This window comes from Neodiprion fabricii, chromosome 3 (assembly GCF_021155785.1).
Source record: "Neodiprion fabricii isolate iyNeoFabr1 chromosome 3, iyNeoFabr1.1, whole genome shotgun sequence".
Lineage (NCBI taxonomy): Eukaryota > Metazoa > Arthropoda > Insecta > Hymenoptera > Diprionidae > Neodiprion > Neodiprion fabricii.
The window spans coordinates 36,796,996-36,814,905 of NC_060241.1; the positions used below are offsets into that span (position 1 = coordinate 36,796,996).

At 37.6% G+C, this 17,910-nt stretch overlaps 3 protein-coding genes across 7 annotated transcripts in view; 1 reads left to right on the top strand and 2 right to left on the bottom strand.

The window, feature by feature from the left end:
- Positions 1–2,366: 2,366 nt before the first annotated feature.
- LOC124179009 (splicing factor U2af 38 kDa subunit-like) lies at positions 2,367–5,354 on the bottom strand. Of its 2 annotated transcripts, XM_046562934.1 has the most exons (6): positions 5,167–5,354; positions 4,963–5,050; positions 4,821–4,887; positions 4,439–4,727; positions 3,601–3,654; positions 2,367–3,064 (listed from the first exon to the last, which is right to left on the bottom strand). In XM_046562934.1, the coding sequence occupies exons 1-6, from the start codon at positions 5,208–5,210 to the stop codon at positions 2,740–2,742; spliced, it is 867 nt and encodes a 288-aa protein (XP_046418890.1). In that variant the 5' UTR covers positions 5,211–5,354; the 3' UTR covers positions 2,367–2,739. The 2 variants fall into 2 exon arrangements, with proteins under 2 accessions (XP_046418890.1, XP_046418891.1); XM_046562935.1 differs by lacking the exon at positions 3,601–3,654 and having other exon boundaries at positions 5,167–5,350.
- Positions 5,355–5,673: 319 nt separating this feature from the next.
- LOC124179010 (COMM domain-containing protein 8-like) lies at positions 5,674–6,639 on the top strand. Its single transcript, XM_046562936.1, has 4 exons — positions 5,674–5,836; positions 5,935–6,096; positions 6,186–6,338; positions 6,402–6,639. The coding sequence occupies exons 1-4, from the start codon at positions 5,771–5,773 to the stop codon at positions 6,558–6,560; spliced, it is 540 nt and encodes a 179-aa protein (XP_046418892.1). The 5' UTR covers positions 5,674–5,770; the 3' UTR covers positions 6,561–6,639.
- A 563-nt stretch (positions 6,640–7,202) lies between these two features.
- Positions 7,203–17,910, bottom strand: part of LOC124179008 (A-kinase anchor protein 200-like) — a 103,422-nt gene continuing 92,714 nt past the window's right edge. For 3 of the 4 annotated variants that reach the window (XM_046562931.1, XM_046562932.1, XM_046562930.1), the window contains 4 exons: positions 13,145–13,435; positions 9,689–9,853; positions 9,211–9,288; positions 7,203–9,095 (listed from right to left, as the gene is read on the bottom strand). In XM_046562931.1, coding sequence (XP_046418887.1) covers positions 9,051–9,095; positions 9,211–9,288; positions 9,689–9,853; positions 13,145–13,435 — 579 coding nt within the window. In that variant the 3' untranslated portion in view covers positions 7,203–9,050. The remainder of the gene's footprint in view (positions 9,096–9,210; positions 9,289–9,688; positions 9,854–13,144; positions 13,436–17,910) is intronic. The other variant, XM_046562933.1, reaches the window with a different exon arrangement.

Here is a 17,910-nt window from a genome sequence, read left to right on the forward strand (position 1 = left end):
CTCATCCGTCCGCTCTACTGCGCGGTTGTTTCCAGACTGAGGAATTCGGCTAGCTGATTTTGAATTGGTGACGTCACTTTCTGAACATCCGACATCCAAACTATGGTTTCGAACTTTGATACTATGTATGATGATGTGTGATGTACGATGTATGATGTATGATGATATGATATGATGTATAATGATTTTAGGTTTCACATTTCATACAAGAAATACACACTTTATCTCTCCTGCCGATTCCAGACTCAAGCGGCCATGCCCTTCGATGGTCAGCCGTTGACTGAAGATATATTCATCAGTGAACGGGTCGGCTAATAACGCTGCCGTTCTGCGACAGTTGGATGATGAAAAATTTCGCTCGTATCTTTCAAATGTGTGTTAAAATACACTCGAAGTGTTGAAAAGCGTCGTTCTTTCTCTCCCTATCACCTTTCTAGGTCTTTAAATCACTACGCAGCGTTAAATACTGTCTCATATACGAAGCATCCATTTCATCTCGTTCAGAATTAGCGCATCCGTTATGTATTGCAGTTACTCTGAATTTTTTTCCATCCGAATACTTTTCGAAAAACAATTCCGCTCCTCCACCCAACGCAGATGCTTCACTTGCGACCAGCTAAATCAGCGTTTCGATTCTATGCCTACGATAATTCAAGATCGAGAGAGCAAATGAAAAGTTGTTGGAATAATTATGAATACTGATGTTATGGAATACATCGAGCGCGCGTCGAATAGAATCCCATTTCGAATTGAATAATTCTTCTTTTTTCATATCATAGCTAATCTAGTAATATGAATACGTACAAATAAATTCTCGGGTTATCATCTTGCTATATACTACTTTCGATTACCGTGTTCGGTACGCTTTTTGTTGTAGGTGGCTACAAACCACTTGTCTCTTTCTAGACAGCATTTTCAACATCTTTAACCGCACCTTCAGCACGTAACAATGTAGTCAATACGCAACTCTTGAAATTAAACAAATGTGCAACAGTGAAAGGTTTAACTATACTCGCTTCAAATTCTTTTCATGCGGAATAGCAGGTTATAACTATGAGTATCTTTTGATACCGGTAATGTGTTCATCCGACAGGATAAAAATTGTTCTTACGGATAATGTTGCGTTGGAAACAGGATCTAATAATCTGAAAGCTATCGGATGATTTCCCTTGAAAATCAGTTATTGACAAACAGCCGTTGATCTTTCAATAATGTTATGTATATAATTCTGAATATTACAAAATTTCTCCTGTGAAAACCAGATTTTAACGGTCATTCTTAGCACTTTGAGAAACTGTGAATTGACAATAATTAATATTTAGCATTTCGAAAATTGAGAAGAAGAATATGACTTGACAAGTTCGTCAATATTATGCCCAAGGTGAAAGATTTGTTTTAACTATTTTTCCTGAACTATAAACAATGATAAAAAGGATATCAATACTTGATTCATTTCAATGCATTACACGTATTACGATAGTAGAATAATTATAACGTATGAAATTATTTTCTTATATCTCGAACAGCTACTCATAGAGCTTATACATAGATAGGCTCTATGGAATACACTACGAACAACGGATGAAGACTTAGAGACGAAAACCAAAAGATTTCCTTCGTAATTCCTCTGTTGTTGGTCCTACGCTCTTTTTAAGTTCTTTTTTCCATTTCTGAGGTCCCAATTGGTGAAAAAAGTCCTGCAAAAAGGATTCAGAGATGAAAATTTACGGAGCTTTGAAAATCGCAACAATGCAAGGCCTTTGGATGTTTTCAGTCAATTTTTGACGGATTTTGGAAGATACTGAAATCGATTAATTTATACCTAATATGGACGTAATTTTGCGAAAGGAATCGATTGCGCGTAGTCCGAATACGCTGCGACCAACGGATCAAGAGTTACAGCCGAAAAACGAAAAATTTGATTCGTGATTCCTCTGCTGTTGGTCCCACGCTATTTTTGATGACTTTTTAGCATTCCTGAGGATTCGATTAGCGGAAAAAGCGTTCTGCGAAACGATTCTGAGAAAATAAATTTCCAAGCTCTGAAAATCGCAAAAACGCAAATCCAGCCTAATATGGAAGATCGCACTGATTTGACATTTCATCTTCCACATAACGTAGAAGGCTCATCTTTCTCCAGAACCTTTTTTTTATTATTTTCACCTAAACCAACATTTTAGGAGGTGCCAGGGTGGAAAATCGCAAATCATTTTTTTCTGAAACACCCTATTGGTACATACAATCTACCTGGACAACCCTTGGTCAAAACTCGATGGTAGTGAAAATCGGGCAGGAAAGGACCAACGCCATTCGAGTATTTACTAATGCTGCACTGGTTTACTTGTTGGAGCCGATACCATTGCAAGTACATTTCAAGCATTTTTTATTGTTTTACAAACTGTTGCTTTACAATAACTGACTAAATACCAGTTCACAAAATGACGTTCAAAATAATACTAGTTACGAGACATTTCGATATTTTACGGCTAAAATATTTATTCCACACGTGAACGTCGTTTATAATGCAGTTATTATATTGATAAACTTATTGGTATCACGACATTATGATTAATTCAGTAACTGCAAGTCTGTTTTTCTGTTGTAAAAACTGATAAGGCTCGTTTCTTTTTCACAGTACTCGAAACTTACTGCAAAGATCTGAAATATGCTTCTGACAACTTTGTTACATCGAAAATTGAATGATAGTGAAATGTCAGTTGAATTTAGGACAGAGATACATCAATAGCGACCAGATCTTCCGTCGCGACCTTTATCATCTCTTCCCTTGCGGTTACGATCCTTAGATCTGGATCTTCTCTCGCGAGAGCGAGATCTACGCTTGCGATCGGTACGGCCTCGTGACTTTGATCGAGACCTTGAACGACCACCACCGCCACCACCGCCGCCGCCACCGCCGCCGCCTCCGCCTCCACCACCACCGCCACCTCCGCCACCTCCGCCACCACCCTTGCCGCCCTTCTTGCGGCTGTACAAATAACGGCGCAGCTCTCTTGAAATTGGTTTCAGATGCATGAAGTTGCAAAATCCAGAACGGGTGCATTCTCTGAAAGCAAGAAAATTGAATATTTAGAAACTCGACCAAGGAATTCCAAGAATCTTGAAATAAATTTATCTCTTCTGCCTGCCAATTTGGAAAATAATCGACTAAAATATACGGACTTTCAAACCAGAGACCAATCAAATATCAACGTTTTGAAATAAGCAATGCATTTCAATATCTAATTTGAAGTGCATTCTACACATGCAAAGAAACAACAGTTCTTCTTGTCCACCTTGATGTGAGGAAAAGATTTTCTTTTACGGACATAAAAACGATTGTTTTGATGGTTCTATATCTCTTCAAGTTGCGCTACTATAAATGGCTACGAAACACGTATGCGGATAATCTGATCGCACAGGAAATTCGACGCTAATAGGAAAAGATGAATTCAAAAGCATTGGGCAATGCAACCATGATATATGCAGTCTCTAGTTGCATTGTGTGCTTGTTGACGATTCAGAACTTTCCTGTTCCACATTACGAGTTTTTGGAGTAGTTCAAAAAGAATTTTTGGAAATTAATACTTCCATTGAACTTGCCCGATTGCAGATTCATTCTTGATTTCTCCACCATCACCGACTGGAATGGATAATCTGTTTGAAAAAACTGATTTAGTTAAGCCCTGTTCCATTGCCTAATTAGGGATCACAACAATTGAGACATTTTGTGATATTTTCTCGGCAAGGCATAAGCGACAGATATTGCAATCACGACAAGATTCATCTATGCATCATATCCATGGAAAAATAAAGTCAATTAACTTCTCATTAACACTGTAGATCCTAGTCAAGATAAAGAGATAAAGAACCAAAACACATGCAAGTACACACCATAAATCTGTTTTAGATAAAGGACCACAATTTGTAATGTCGTACTAAAATGAATATTTTCATCGAAATACAAGCACGCATTACCATCTTTCACACACCAATTCGTTAATTCCTATTTAGCATTCATTGCTATTTTGACTTAATTTCACACCTGTAACTACAATTTCTTAAGAAATACTACCACACAATATCAATTTTCATAAACGACTTCGCATTGAACATAGAATTCTCCATAAAATTTACTAAATCTAGTTCCAGAAATGGAGATAGTCTAAACTTTATTGCTCAGTGCGATTGTGAGCTGAATTAAAACATTCATAGAATGTTTCTTTTATAAAACAATCGATCTGACACTCGGTAAATAAATATTTCAACGATCTGCACATCAAGGTCGAATAGGTAAAACTAGTAATACCTGAAAAAAAAACTCATACATCAGAGTACGAACAAATACAATGTTAACTTTGAGAAATAGAATCGTAGCTCGAAATTAATTCATGATTAAAAGAAAATCTTTATACATGTACATTAAGACCCTGGTGCTTACCCCATCTCATACTGTCTGCAGCAGGCTTCCCTGAAATCTGTCACGGGTGATAGTTCGGCATAAACAGGCCTTCCACCGAACCACCGGTTGTTTAAATCATTGACTGCTTTTTCCGCGTCTTCTTCTCTCCGAAACTTGATATAGACATTACCAACAAGATGGTCTCCGAGGTTATCACAAACGTTCATCTCTTCTATTTCCCCATACTTATCTTCACACTCGACAAATACATCTTCGAAAAAGTTGTCATAATGCTCCTGCATCTCTTCATCGGAAACATTAGCTACCACTATTCGTGAAAAAGAAATTAATTTAACAAACATGATACAAATTTAACAAAGGTCTGATTCATTATTAAATCCTTCTATGATTCAATACTCACAATGGGAACCATCAGCGCTCTTGGCAGAGTTCTGCGGATTGACGTAAAGATTTTGAAGCAGGCATGTCTGTCAAGAAGAAATAACATTTCAATTGTGCATCAGAGGTTATAAATCAATAATTCAAAAAAGGTATTTGCTTACCTGGCTGAACGTAGGTTTGTTGTGGATACGTGAGCACCTATCTCCGTGCCGACAAGCTCCGATTTTAAAATAAAAGGAGCAGTTTACTCTGTAAAGGTTAAACGGAACGCCGTTAATCAAGAACGCACAGCCCACACGCTGATTATATGTAATTTCTTTTTCTCACAGAATACAGAAGAGTTTGACGAACTTAAATTCACTTACTTGTCTTTCTCGGTACCGAAAATGGACGCGAGATACTCCGCCATGGTTCGCCTCTATTTACTATTGGACTCCAAATTGGAAACCGTCGAACGATAAACAGTTAATTAATACACGTCAGAACAAAACCGACGGAGACCATCCTCCCGGTACACGCTCCAGAACAAAGAGTATAGCGGAGAGTGGAACCTGGCATAAGGCAGCAATGTAATTTTCCGTATACGAATCTCTGCGCCCTCTAGAATATCAGTGACATAACTAATTTCGGATGTAGCGCTAAAATTCAAATTTCAGGTCCAGAATGTACGATCCAATGAATAACAAATCAATATAATCAATACAAATACTTTTCATATTATATAAGACTCATTTTATTGCACAACTTTGTCGAAGAAATTGTAATCCCAATACTAAATTGTCTATTCCTCCAATCAAAATTATACTTGACTATAGTGATTTTTTCCTCAGAGTGGCAACATTGCTGTACTATCGGAGCTGTTCGACCCATAGACCCGAAAGCAGGCTACTGCGCTACAAATTTAACAACGGCAGTTTTAAGAACCGACAGAGTGATCATTTGTGACTGGATCATTGAAGCCATTCCGAAATGGAGGATGAAACTGAATTGTTACAAAATATATTTACAAAAGTAAATAGTGATGTTATGAACCAGGTGTGTGTGTGAATATAAAGATCTAAGTTATTAATTCTAAACTAAATCCGTATCGTTTGAACGTTAGGTCCATCACCATTCCCATCTTCGATTTCTAGTTCCTTCACGCCTGTGTCGACGAAATATGCGGGCGGAAACGAGTGACGTTTCAACAGTTTACAAACAGCGTTGAATGGACCGAGAATGAGTACAAAATAGCCCGTCAGGTTATTTTCGATTTGTTAAGAAATCCGGCAGTGCTGTATCTTGAAAATGAAAGGGTAATTTATCAACAATCATTCATTCATTTATTCAAAGTATCTTGGACTCTTTTTATTCAACATTTTTTTCGTAATCATTTACTCGACAGATGCCACATCGATATGTTGAAACGCCTGCCGAATTACAACTTGCGATACGCACATGTGTAAATATACGAAGAGAGCATCTGGTTAAGGCGCTATTGAGGGAGCATTCAATCAAAAATGGAACGACGTTGCTCGACTTTGACTGGAGATTAAAGGTACTTGAATAGAGAAATAATTGTATAAGTCAGCTGATAAAATTCAATAATTACCCTTTTTAGTGGATTATGGGATCAAGCAAACTCGCCACGTTGAAAGAACCTCTTCTGCAGTTGGATCTTATCACCGAAGATAGCAAGAGTCAGCAAATCCTCGATCTTGAGTTGAACAGAGATGAACTCGACATGTTGATAAATGCGTTGGAGGAAGTGGGAGGCTGATTTGAAAAACTGTTACTATACCGAAATTATAATAGCGTTCAGAATAAAGATATGCTTACGCTTGGATAATCTTATTCTATTCCACCGTATTAATTATTTCTATCATACCCATAAGTTATACTATTTTTAGGTATTGAAAACTCAAGTATTGTAGTATTAAAACCTTATGTCGAAAATGTTATACTGCACACATAAAGTAGTGAATAAGAACTGATGAATAAGAAATAGACACATGAAGTAGGTACCTCCTAGAATGAGAATACTAAAAACCTTGATTACATACATAAATTACATGAAGCAACATTGACCCTAAAGCATAATTACAGAATAATGAGAAAACCAAACGTTTTCCTGGACAATTCAATTGTACCGTATATGTAATATTTACACCCAATTTATAGAAATAATTTGAGTTGTCGTAAGATTGATGAACAAGTAATCATCTGTGTATACAACTCTAAAGTGCTTTACTATGCGAACTGTGTATATAAATATCTATTATGAGCGTCAGATTTTTTTTTCCCTGTTGTACCTTATCGCAGTAAGTATGTTCACTCAAGTCGGCTAATATTGGAGAGCATAATGCGTTTTATAGGACAGTTTAAGAGGATCATGAGGCAGTCGGAAATTATAGAGAATAGATACACTTATTTCACAGTTTATTATAGGTTTGTTATAGATAAATGTTGAATAGTTTAGTTATTATTATAACTGCGGATCAGACACTGAAAACTGAATTTCGATTTTCCAAAACGTCCACGAATGAAACTCCACGTTAAAATATATCGTCTTCAACGCAACATAAAATACCGAGGGATTATGATTCAGGGACGTTTTAGATTTACGATTTAATATAATTGATTGGTGCAGATCAGTCGCATCGAAAGAATTTAAATAGAAAGATTTGTTGGTTTATCGTCAAATCTTATTTCGAAAGAACATTCAATTTCGTTGTAAGTTTGTAACCATTATTACAGATAATAATTAAAATCCATAAGAGTAGGGGTTTACTATACAATTTTTAATTTTACTTCCTTCTTGCTTATCAATAGGTATATCTTTTAAAACCAATGTCGATCAAGAGCAATGGCCACACGCTTCTCTAACACTTAGAATAATAATTCTGATTTTGGGGCGTACATATGGATTCTTTTTCTCAAGTTTTTTTTTTTTTTCGTTTTATTTCATTTAGGTTTATACTCTCTACGCTACGAGCTTAATAAAATCTTTCATAATTAATTAATTAGTAAGTTTTACTTCAACCTCCGGAGATTCGTATAAACGTAGAAATATCGTATGAAAAATTTGTAAAAGGTGTTTCAGGGATAATTGAGTGGTTGTGCGGGGCATCGTAATTGTAATTAGGCAATATTCTTTTAATAATTATTATAGAAATTAGGATAGGTTTTGCAAGTATTTTATACGGATATAATTAGCATCCCGAGACACACTTGGCTCTTTTTTTTTTTTAGATTATATATCACTTACATTGCTCAATCTTACTGTATATTTACTCCATTTATGTACCGTGTTATTCTCGTTTTCCGTATGTAAGTTATGCGTGAGTGTGCATGTTTATGTGTGTGTACGTGTGTGCAGCTCTTTATTACAACTTAAAACATCTCAAATAGTATAAATACAAAAACATTGTAGTTTAAAAAAAAAAAAAACCGACAAACAAAAATACGAGGAAAATAATTAAACTTATGCACGGTTTCCGATGTGAAACTAACTTTCATATTCATGCTACGCTGTGTTGCGTTGTGGTTAATGGTGGTTGTGGTATTGTAGTTTTTTCTTGAGTTTTCTTTCGTCTTTCCTTTTCCACGTGGTGCATTGTGCTGAGTCGATAGGGTGTTACCCTTTGAGTATTTCCCTCGGAGTACCCAAGATAGAGTTCCATCTATCTCACTCCAATTCACTTAGAACGCACAGTAGGCCTTTCAAATTCTTTCAATATTTTCTTGGGCTTAATTAATAATTAATGACACTTTAAAATTTCTACATGGCAGGAAAATTGTCACCTGCGATGGGCACTGCCCAAAGATAAAACGCCATCATCTATCTCGTTCATCCACTTATTTTATGAAGAAGTGTATATCGCTCGAGCGCGAATTTCGGTGACTGATATATATTTTTTTTCATTTATGAAAACCAATTAATTAGATTACTACTTTCTTTCCAATTACTAAATTATTTATCCATTTTCCACTTGTGTTTTTCCAAAGATTTTTTCCTATCAAACAGTTAATAATTAATGGGTCTACTATAAAGTCTGTATGCTCTCACAATGTTTCATTTAACAATCGCGCTTTTCTTTCTGCTGCTCGTAATAAAAGAACGTTATTTTCTGTTTAGTTGCAGGAATGGTCCAAATATATGTATACATATATATATATGTGTGTATGTATATATATATAATATACTTTTTTGGTTTTAACGAGAAAAAAAAACTTTCTTCTTCCCAAATACAATTCGGTTTAACGCTGCTTATTCCGTGATGACCTTCTGGTGGAGTGAATCATTGACAATTTCCTGTAACATTAAGAAGAACGATGATGAAAAAATTACTAATTCACTGCGCAAAACTTTTCTTCATTTCAATTCACAAGTTGATCCAAATTTATTGTTACTATAACTTCATACTCACGTTTGCGTTGTTGCTCTCGATGGCTTCATTGACTGCAGCCGCTACTGCTTTGTCGCTGATTTCAAAGTCCTCAATAGCCTGTAAAGATGAAAATGAATAATTGATAATCTGACAACCAAAGTTTTGGAGATTAGGAACACATAACTGTAAAAAAAAAGTATACCGACAGTCATAAATAATTCCCAGTTACTTTTAATAAATGTTATACTACGTCGTAAAGAATAAAACGAAAATAATGCATTATATATAAGTCAGATGGCCCCTCGCTCTGTAGTCTTCACTTGATTATTTATTAATAAAATTCAGAACTACCTATACTCGACGAGCTATAAATAGTCGATTGGCGATCATCATTCTTGCAAGATTTACAACAAACTTTCATCGAAACTTTATTCTAACTTCAATGCGACTGTAGTCTTTTTTCTCTATTGAATTCTGACGGTAGTTTGAACATTTGAAAAATATCTTTATTCATTACCTTGGTCACAGAGGCTACATCTTCGGTGAGAGCGGGCTCCGATGGCGGAAGCACTGGCAGCTCTGCTGGTACTGGTGGAGCAGGACTAGCCGGAGCTTCAGTCACACTTTCTGTTGCGCTAACTTCAGCTGGGTTTTCAGCAGGCGCTTCAGGCTCGGCAATTTTCTGTGAAATGAATCCCTCATCAGACAAAAGCTCCGAATAATATTTCCACTTAAATTGTACATACACCCAAGTTCCCTCTGTACTAATTACGTAAATCTAAATGATACTTCATTGATTAAATTGTGCATTTTCGATAATACGCGTCAAATAAGTGTGAATTATTGATGCAAAATATTTACTTCCATTATTTTGAATTAGACCGGTTGCTTTAAATGCTTCACCTTATGTGTGGAATAAATATCTTACTACGCCAAATGGATGTTATTAGATAATTGATCCGGTCGAATGACAAGTATAAAAATTTCAATAACTTCATGCAATGATAATAATATATAAGTCCCCAGGCAAGACAATTCACATGCGCAGCATACCATGTAACACATATTCTACTACAGACGCGACGTTAAACAAAGCTACAAAGTGAGAACGTTGAAAATTTGTTTGATTAATTATCAACTCCTAAATTTTACTAACCAATAGTAAATTTTTCAGCTCAACTACGTCTATCAATGAGTTTGTTTTCTAGAATTCAAATTATTTAACAGTGTGTTATTCATAACAATGTTTTCTTTTTCTGAAAAACATTTCCTCCACTATTTTATCATTATTACAGGCATCAATTTTGCTTCTATTTTTCAAAGCCAATCTACGTGGCTCTGACTTTATTTTGAGTTGCAATAAAATTATGTTAATATTTCAAGAAAACCAAGAGGCAAACAACACATGGGTTCGGGAATTTTGGGACATAGTATTAGAGATTGTTAATAATTTTGTGTCGTAGAAAGGTAAAAGATTTTCGTAACCATATTATAACACACAGATACTAATGGCAGGCGAATGTCGCTGGAGAGTGAGATAGGAGACAGATTGCCAAGAGCACAGGCTTCGATTAAAATTTATGGGTAACAAACGACGAGAATTCTTAAAAAAGAATTCTTTGATTTCATAATACTGTGGCTGATACCTTGTTTTTATAGACACGTACAAATACTATTTCGTTTGGTTTTTTCAAGGGAAATCCAACAAACAAGGGAAAGAGAGTTCAAAGCCGATAAATGCTGCTCTGTGTATCTTGCATCATGCTATTCGATATAAATATTAATAAGTTGCCTAAGAATGTCATGCTGAACCCCACAACGAGCTCTACATGACAGAAATTGCGAATGCGATTTTCGGCAAGTACAATGACAGGTGGATGTAATATGTTAAGTTCTATCGATACGGGATGATGATGTGGGGGAACGTATACAATTGGGAATCAAGGATGAAATACTTCAGGCTATCACAGAGTGTTGGAGCGCACACAGAGACAGTTGTCAATCAAATAGTGAAATTTGGTTTGGTTTTTTTTTTTTTTTTTTTTTTTTTTTTTAATTTTTTTCACCAATATTTGGCGCGTTTGATCATGCCAGGGATGTGCATGTTAGTCACCTGGGCGTTTTCCGGCACAGCGGTTGGTACAGCTTTCAACAATGGGCAACTGGGTGAATTTTCCAATCCGTTCATTCCCTCCGATTCAGCTAATCTCTCCTTCAATTGAACATCCGAATCATTGTATGAATTAAGGCTTTGTGATAGCGACTCCACTTCAAATTCTTGATTGCTCTCCTTATCATTTAATTGAAAATGTGAAGACTCTTTTGGTGATATCAGAATATTCGTAGGACTAGGACAGCTGGGAGAAGACGACACAACTTTCTCCGCTGGGATTTTTGGAGACAAAGGTTCTTCGGTGGGGCTGCCATTTTCGATAGTCAGTTCGGAAATATCTTGCATAGGATTGGATAAGTTTTTGGTTGGTGTGGGACAAATCATGACAGGGTCATCAGAGGCATCGAATTCGTTAGGAGGGACTGGAAAATCGTCTGGTGTGCTGGAAATTTCTTTGACTAGCTTAGGACAGCTTAAGAATTCTGGCAATACTTCGTTTACTGGGCTTGCAAGTTTCATAAGAGGAGGAGAAGATTCGGAAAGGTTTAAAGTATCCGTTACAGAACTGGATAGTTCTTGCAAAGTGTCTTTAAAAGGACTAACAAGGCCTTCAGCCGACATGTGACAAGCTCTCAATTCCTCGATCGGATCAAAAACATCCTCAGAATCCAAATGCCCAGAAAGGTCGTTCATCATAGTTTTAGGCGAAACGAAAGATCCACCCGTCAGAAGATTCATCGACTTATCAATCTTTTCTGACAGCAATTCACCCATACCTTGAGACTTCTGTAAACTGGGAATTGGCGATTCTGGCAAGGGTGGTACAATTTCATTGACCAAACCGTTCATCGTTGGAACAACTGATACACTTTCTGTCTGGATTGCGTCGCTGCTTTTAATGTCAGTAGAATTCGTTTCCACACTTTCTGCCAGCAATACGTTTGAATCAGATTCATTTAACAGAACTTTATCAGTTTCCAACACAACATCAATGGTTTCAGACTTTCTTTCACTTTCCAGCAAATCGATCGTCTCGACTGCCTTGATAACCGACTGGGTAAAATCGTCCTCGGGAACTACATGAGCTGGCCTGGCTTCGACTAAAGATTCCTCAGATAACGGTAACGGACCTTCTTCCGATTGAATAACGAAGGAAGATTGGTCGTAAATTACATCAATATCAGGCAGAACTGACGCTTCAATTTTCTCAGTGTCGGGTGCATCTTTCGCCGGTGAAGTGAGACTCTCCCATGACAGCGAATGGAGACCAGATACACCGTTTACAACTATTTCTTGTGTTTCCAAACTTTTTAAACAAACGTCGACCTTTTCGTCAGAACCCAATGAATTATCGACTTGTTCGATAAAAACATCTGAAACGGCTTGGCCTGGAATAACTTCTGATTCGACAGATTTGACAACTTCGGTTACAATTTGGCTACAAGAGGCTACAGGAAGACTTTCGTCCTCGTCTACAACGGGTGAAATTTCAGTTTCTTTAAGACTGTCGGGTACCTCGGTAACCGGCCGACTGACCGTAACAGGATGAGATTCGGATGTGAGTTTAGCCTCTACAATATTAGACTCTGTAACAACAGTCGTTTTCGACTCGGCAAGTGACTTGGCATGTTCAACTTGCTCTTTAGCGATCTGTGATGCCATACTAGCAGCCTCGGCAGGCACCTTCAATGCTTCGGCAAGTGCCGATGCATTAGCAGCAGCGTGCTGAGCCTGCTGCAGGGGGGATGGGTCAATGGGGGTTGGCGGAGGACTGGAAGGAAGCGGGGGTGGGAGGTCCTCACTGGTTTTCCTCTCAATGATAGACGGCGTCGTGACTGGCTGAGCTTGAGCGACTCCTACCACAGGTATGGCCTGCACTGGACTGACCTCAACTTTATCAGCGACCACCACAGGCTCGACTTTTTCAATTTCCTCTTTCTTTTCCTCGACAGGGACGGGAGTGGGGGCAGGAGTGGGTTCCTCTTTCTTTTCTTCAACGGGGGTAGGAGAGGCAGGGGCAGCCTTTTCTTCCTCCTTGACAGGTGCAGGTGCCACCGCCGGTGTTGATTCTACTGTTGGGCTGCTGACTTCAGTCTTCTCTTCGGCGGGACTCTCCTCAACTGGCGCTGCGACCTCTGCTTCTTCGCCACCCTGCAATAAAAATTCGAAACATCAAATAATTTGCCGGAGAAAACAGAGAATTTTTAGCAAACATAATGACAACGCGTCGCGTTTAAACATCCTCTACAGGCAAGAATTTCAAAACAATAATATGTACTTGGCGCGACAAGCGACTGCCTCTCGTGACGTTATCCATACAGAATTAGTTCCACACTAAACGAATATACATCACGTTGAAAATGTCGGTCATATTTTTCTACAACATTCGAGATCCAAGAGTTGTTCTATCCAACGAGTGAGTGCTCGAAACGAGAGTAGAACCATTGCCAGGCTTGATGTGTGAATATATATAAGATAAGAGGCGAACGGCACGTGAGGGATTTTTCACAACGGTGATTTTAGGAAGCAATCGATGAGGGATATTCGTCAGAAAAGTGGAAGGTTACAGCCACGTAGCTCCCAATCTCAAATGAGGACCAACAGTGTCACCGTGTCACCGTGCAATGGGTGCATTCAAATGTCATGAAAAAAAGCACTTCAGAAGTTGATCAAACTAAGAAGAATACAGGAAATAAGGGAGATGGGGGGTTATTGGCAATTATTCCTACCATATTAACGGCAGTGTTAGAGGATTTATTGCCAGACCAATGGCCAATTACTAAAAGATAATGTCCGTTTAAATTTGAATAACGACTTCCAATTTCACGTAAGAACCCTCAGTGAACTTTGTCTCACTATCGACATCCCCCGATGGGAACGAAGTTATGTCTTGTACTGAAATTGGAAATCAGTTGATCTAATCCGGAAAGATATTGCTAAAGTTCCGACTTGGAATTTTAGAACCGACTAACGAGTAATCAAATAGTAGTCATGATATAGGTATAGAGTTTATGGGTTGCAGGAATAGAAAAACCATTGAGAAGTTACGAGTAGTTTTCGATTATACTGTGAAAGAAGATTCACAAGACTTGGCGAACGTTATGAATTTCAATTAAGTTTGTAGTAATTTGCTTTGCATTTGTGGACGTGCACACAACATAAATGATGCTCATTTTGCAATAACAAGATGACGAAAGAGGGAGGAGGAGTATAATATAATTTAGTAAAACATGACACTTTCTACTCGGAATTCTTATTTCCTACATTCCAACTGACTCTAAACACGTACCTACTTAACTCACAGAACGCAGATTACTTCATTAAATACCGAGAAATTTAATCTGCTTCCTTACCGCGTAATTAACCGCTTGTAAATTCTTGCGTAATATCATCAAGGCATCTCAACTTGAGCTATGCGTATTGTTCCAGATTGTTAAACAGCCTCGCCACATGCTACAATTTTCACGCTAATCATCGTCGCTGCGCAGTTTTTTCATTCGAGACATGCTCGTACAGTGAAGTCAATACGAGAATTGAAAGACAAAGCTTGGCGATAGAATATCGTTCGAAATTCAATCGCGTCGCATCCGATGTTCCAATATCGAATTTCTGACGCGTATAAGGCAAATACGAGGGGGGGGGGGGGGGGGGGATAGTCGGAGGAAGGAGGAAAAAATCCTCAAGAGATTTCATCCAGTGCATGTTTACCCGGCAAACGTGTCGCGTATACGAACGGGGTAAACCTGAATTGCAAAAAAAAAAAAAAAAAAAAAAAAAAAAACAAGAAAAAAGAGCAATTCCTCTTGAGCGTCAGAAAACAATCCACGTATTGTTATACAGGCGTGAAGAGTCGCCTGGAGCTCGGCTCAGAATCGCTATTGAAGATAGTATAAGGATGAAGCCAAATTAAACCAAACTGACAAGAATAAATGAAGTGCAAAGGTTGCAGTCCGATTTTTCGTTGCCAAAGAAAATCCGGAAATACCTGGTGATAAAAATGAAGGGATAAAAAAACTCGAGAACTCTGCCCAGCTCATTCGGTTGGCTCGGACCCAAGGGGGAACATATTTTGGAAACTGGATCACTGCCCGACGAGGCAGGGTGTTTTAAGACCTGAGCGAATCTCGGGGAAGCTGAATATGCCGAAATAAATTAGGTTTTAGAAAATTGGCACGATCTGTAAAATATAAATACGAAAGGACTAGCAAATATTTCCAAAACAGTCTCCAGGAGCTTTGCTGTAGCATATTAACGTGTCGACAAACCTGGCGTTCGTTTTTCACGCGAAACTTTATCAAACCCTAAATCTCTTCCTTGTTAAAAATTAAGAAATTATGCTACTATATACCTAATAATCTCGTCGAATTAACAACCTCGCAATTAGAATAAATATGCGAAAGAGCGAGATCGTGTATCGATAAGTTGAAAGTAAAAGGATTAATGCATTACGTTCGTTAGTATTTACGAATTCTCTTCGTTAGGCGCACAATTTCATTTCATGCATCAATGCTTATACGATGTACGTATCTTGCACAACGACGCTTAACGTAAGTGAAACGCGAAAGAGGTAAAAACAAAAAAAAAAGTAACCAACCTATTTGCAAGACATTGACACCTGCGATAACAGCTCTTTACACGCTTTCGCCGGATATGAACTCGAATATGATGCACAAATAAATTTCCGCGAATAATTATTACATAAAACAAAAAACCTCCCAGATGTACAATAACACTGATCCATCGTTGACAGTTTACTTTTCATTCACAAAAGTTTCCTCATTCTCGAAATTCTTTCTCATTCAGATCTTTAATTCTAACAATAAATTAATCGAGCCTCTGCGAAATATCCCAAGATTCTGGAACGTTGCCCAAAGCGTGAAAGAGGTGAGACTTTTCGGAACTGTGGTATAGACACGCTTAAACGACACAGTCTGGTCTAGGATATTTCGCACCGAGTCAGGCGCATAGCGAAATGGAATGGTCTCCATCTGCCTATATTATATTATATGTATATAACGTTACAACTGCGCCATTCGGCAAACCCGTTCGCGAGATTGGTGAGGTATTATGCTGAAAGCAGCTTCAAGTATTCCAATAGACGATGCCGAGGTTTGCACATCTCGAACGGGCACAAGATATTGTACCTTTGTATATTATCCTCCGGGTTCTTTACTCATAACGTTACAAAATATACCGAGTCTCGATGGCATTTTCCATTTTATTTCAGCACTTGAGAGGAATAAAATTTTCACAGCCGTCTACATGTCGTTTTTATGTTTTATTCTGTAGTATACGAAAACAAAGCGTTCGCAGTGAAACTTATCGACCGTGAAACATTACAACCCTCGTATCTTCGATGTACGTTAAAAATGCATCAGTACGTAACATCTTCCAAGAACGGAGGGGAAGTCAACAGACTCAACGTATAAGTTTTGAAAATTGTCCCGAACAACTTCCTGATTCATGTACTATTTTAGTTAAAATTATTACGCAATGAAAGTTGGCAATTTATAATGATGGAAAACCAAAAAAAAAAAAAAAAAAAGAAAGAAATGTATCTACACGTAACTCAACTAAACAAACGTGTATGGTTATCACGCCTGATTTCTGAAGAATTGGGTCACACCTTGTACCAACTTTCTTTCAAATTTCCCATCATCGTAGAAATCTACAAACAGATTACGAATGGTAAAAATAATTAGCCAGTTTTTCTAAGATGTGCCGAAGCTGCGGCAAACTCGACTTGTGTATACATCTATATATAGACGCACGTGTACATATCTGCCTTAATGCCACGGCTGTGTAGTAAAATTCCTTGTCACAAAGAAACATTTCAGCAAGCTTCAACGGACTGCAAACATGCCGCAACGTTTGTTGTTTCGAGCATATACTATATATATACATGTAAAGTATGTCTAACAATAAGTATATGAATATTCTGCAGATGTGCGAATAGTACGATTAAATTTCAATGAAAATATGTTAAAATAACATTGTTATGAGCTTGCACGACGGTTACGTAACAGACGTGCCTTTAGCACGTAAACAAAGTGATAATAGAATTACGTAAACGAAATTAGCAAAGAGTTGACACATTTGGCATTACCCAGCGCAGCTTCGCTAAATGATTTTACAATAAGAGACGAATGTTTCTCAATTTTCACGTAATGTTACCTTGTAACGTCAATGTCAAATTTTCCGTTCAATATACGATACGAAAAAAGCTTACTTTAAGAAACTTAATGACAAATTCTAATCTGCACCAATTAAAGATCCAATTAGTAATAAACGTGTCGATCAGCAGCGATAATTCAGACTGTACAGAATTGAAATATCTAGTAAATTTTAACATTCTTCCATAAATCAGGCTTTTTCAGAGACGCATACAAGTTCACCCGAATACCGGACTTGATCGATTTTATTCCTCCTCTGCTACTTTCCTTTCTTTTCTTCTTTCCACGTTATTTCCCGAAGTTTCGTAATCGTTAAATCATGCTTAATCGACGAGGGGTTGATTGAATGCCATATAAGCGTGAAAGGGTATAATATAACAGGCAAAAGCTTTTATATCTGGTGGGTAAGGAAAAGGAAAAAAAAAAAAGAAACATTCTCCCACCGAATCGTGC

Excerpts from the sequence above, each read along its gene's own strand:
- LOC124179009 (XM_046562934.1), bottom strand. The coding sequence starts at position 5,210 with ATGGCGGAGTATCTCGCGTCCATTTTCGGTACCGAGAAAGACAA. Across the intron at positions 4,728-4,820 it reads GAGCGCTGATGGTTCCCATT|TGGTAGCTAATGTTTCCGAT; the intron begins GTGAGTATTGAA and ends TTTCACGAATAG. Across the intron at positions 3,065-3,600 it reads AAGAATGAATCTGCAATCGG|AGAATGCACCCGTTCTGGAT; the intron begins GCAAGTTCAATG and ends TCTTGCTTTCAG.
- LOC124179010 (XM_046562936.1), top strand. The coding sequence starts at position 5,771 with ATGGAGGATGAAACTGAATTGTTACAAAATATATTTACAAAAGTAAAT. Across the intron at positions 5,837-5,934 it reads ATAGTGATGTTATGAACCAG|TTCCTTCACGCCTGTGTCGA; the intron begins GTGTGTGTGTGA and ends TTCGATTTCTAG. Across the intron at positions 6,339-6,401 it reads ACTTTGACTGGAGATTAAAG|TGGATTATGGGATCAAGCAA; the intron begins GTACTTGAATAG and ends TACCCTTTTTAG.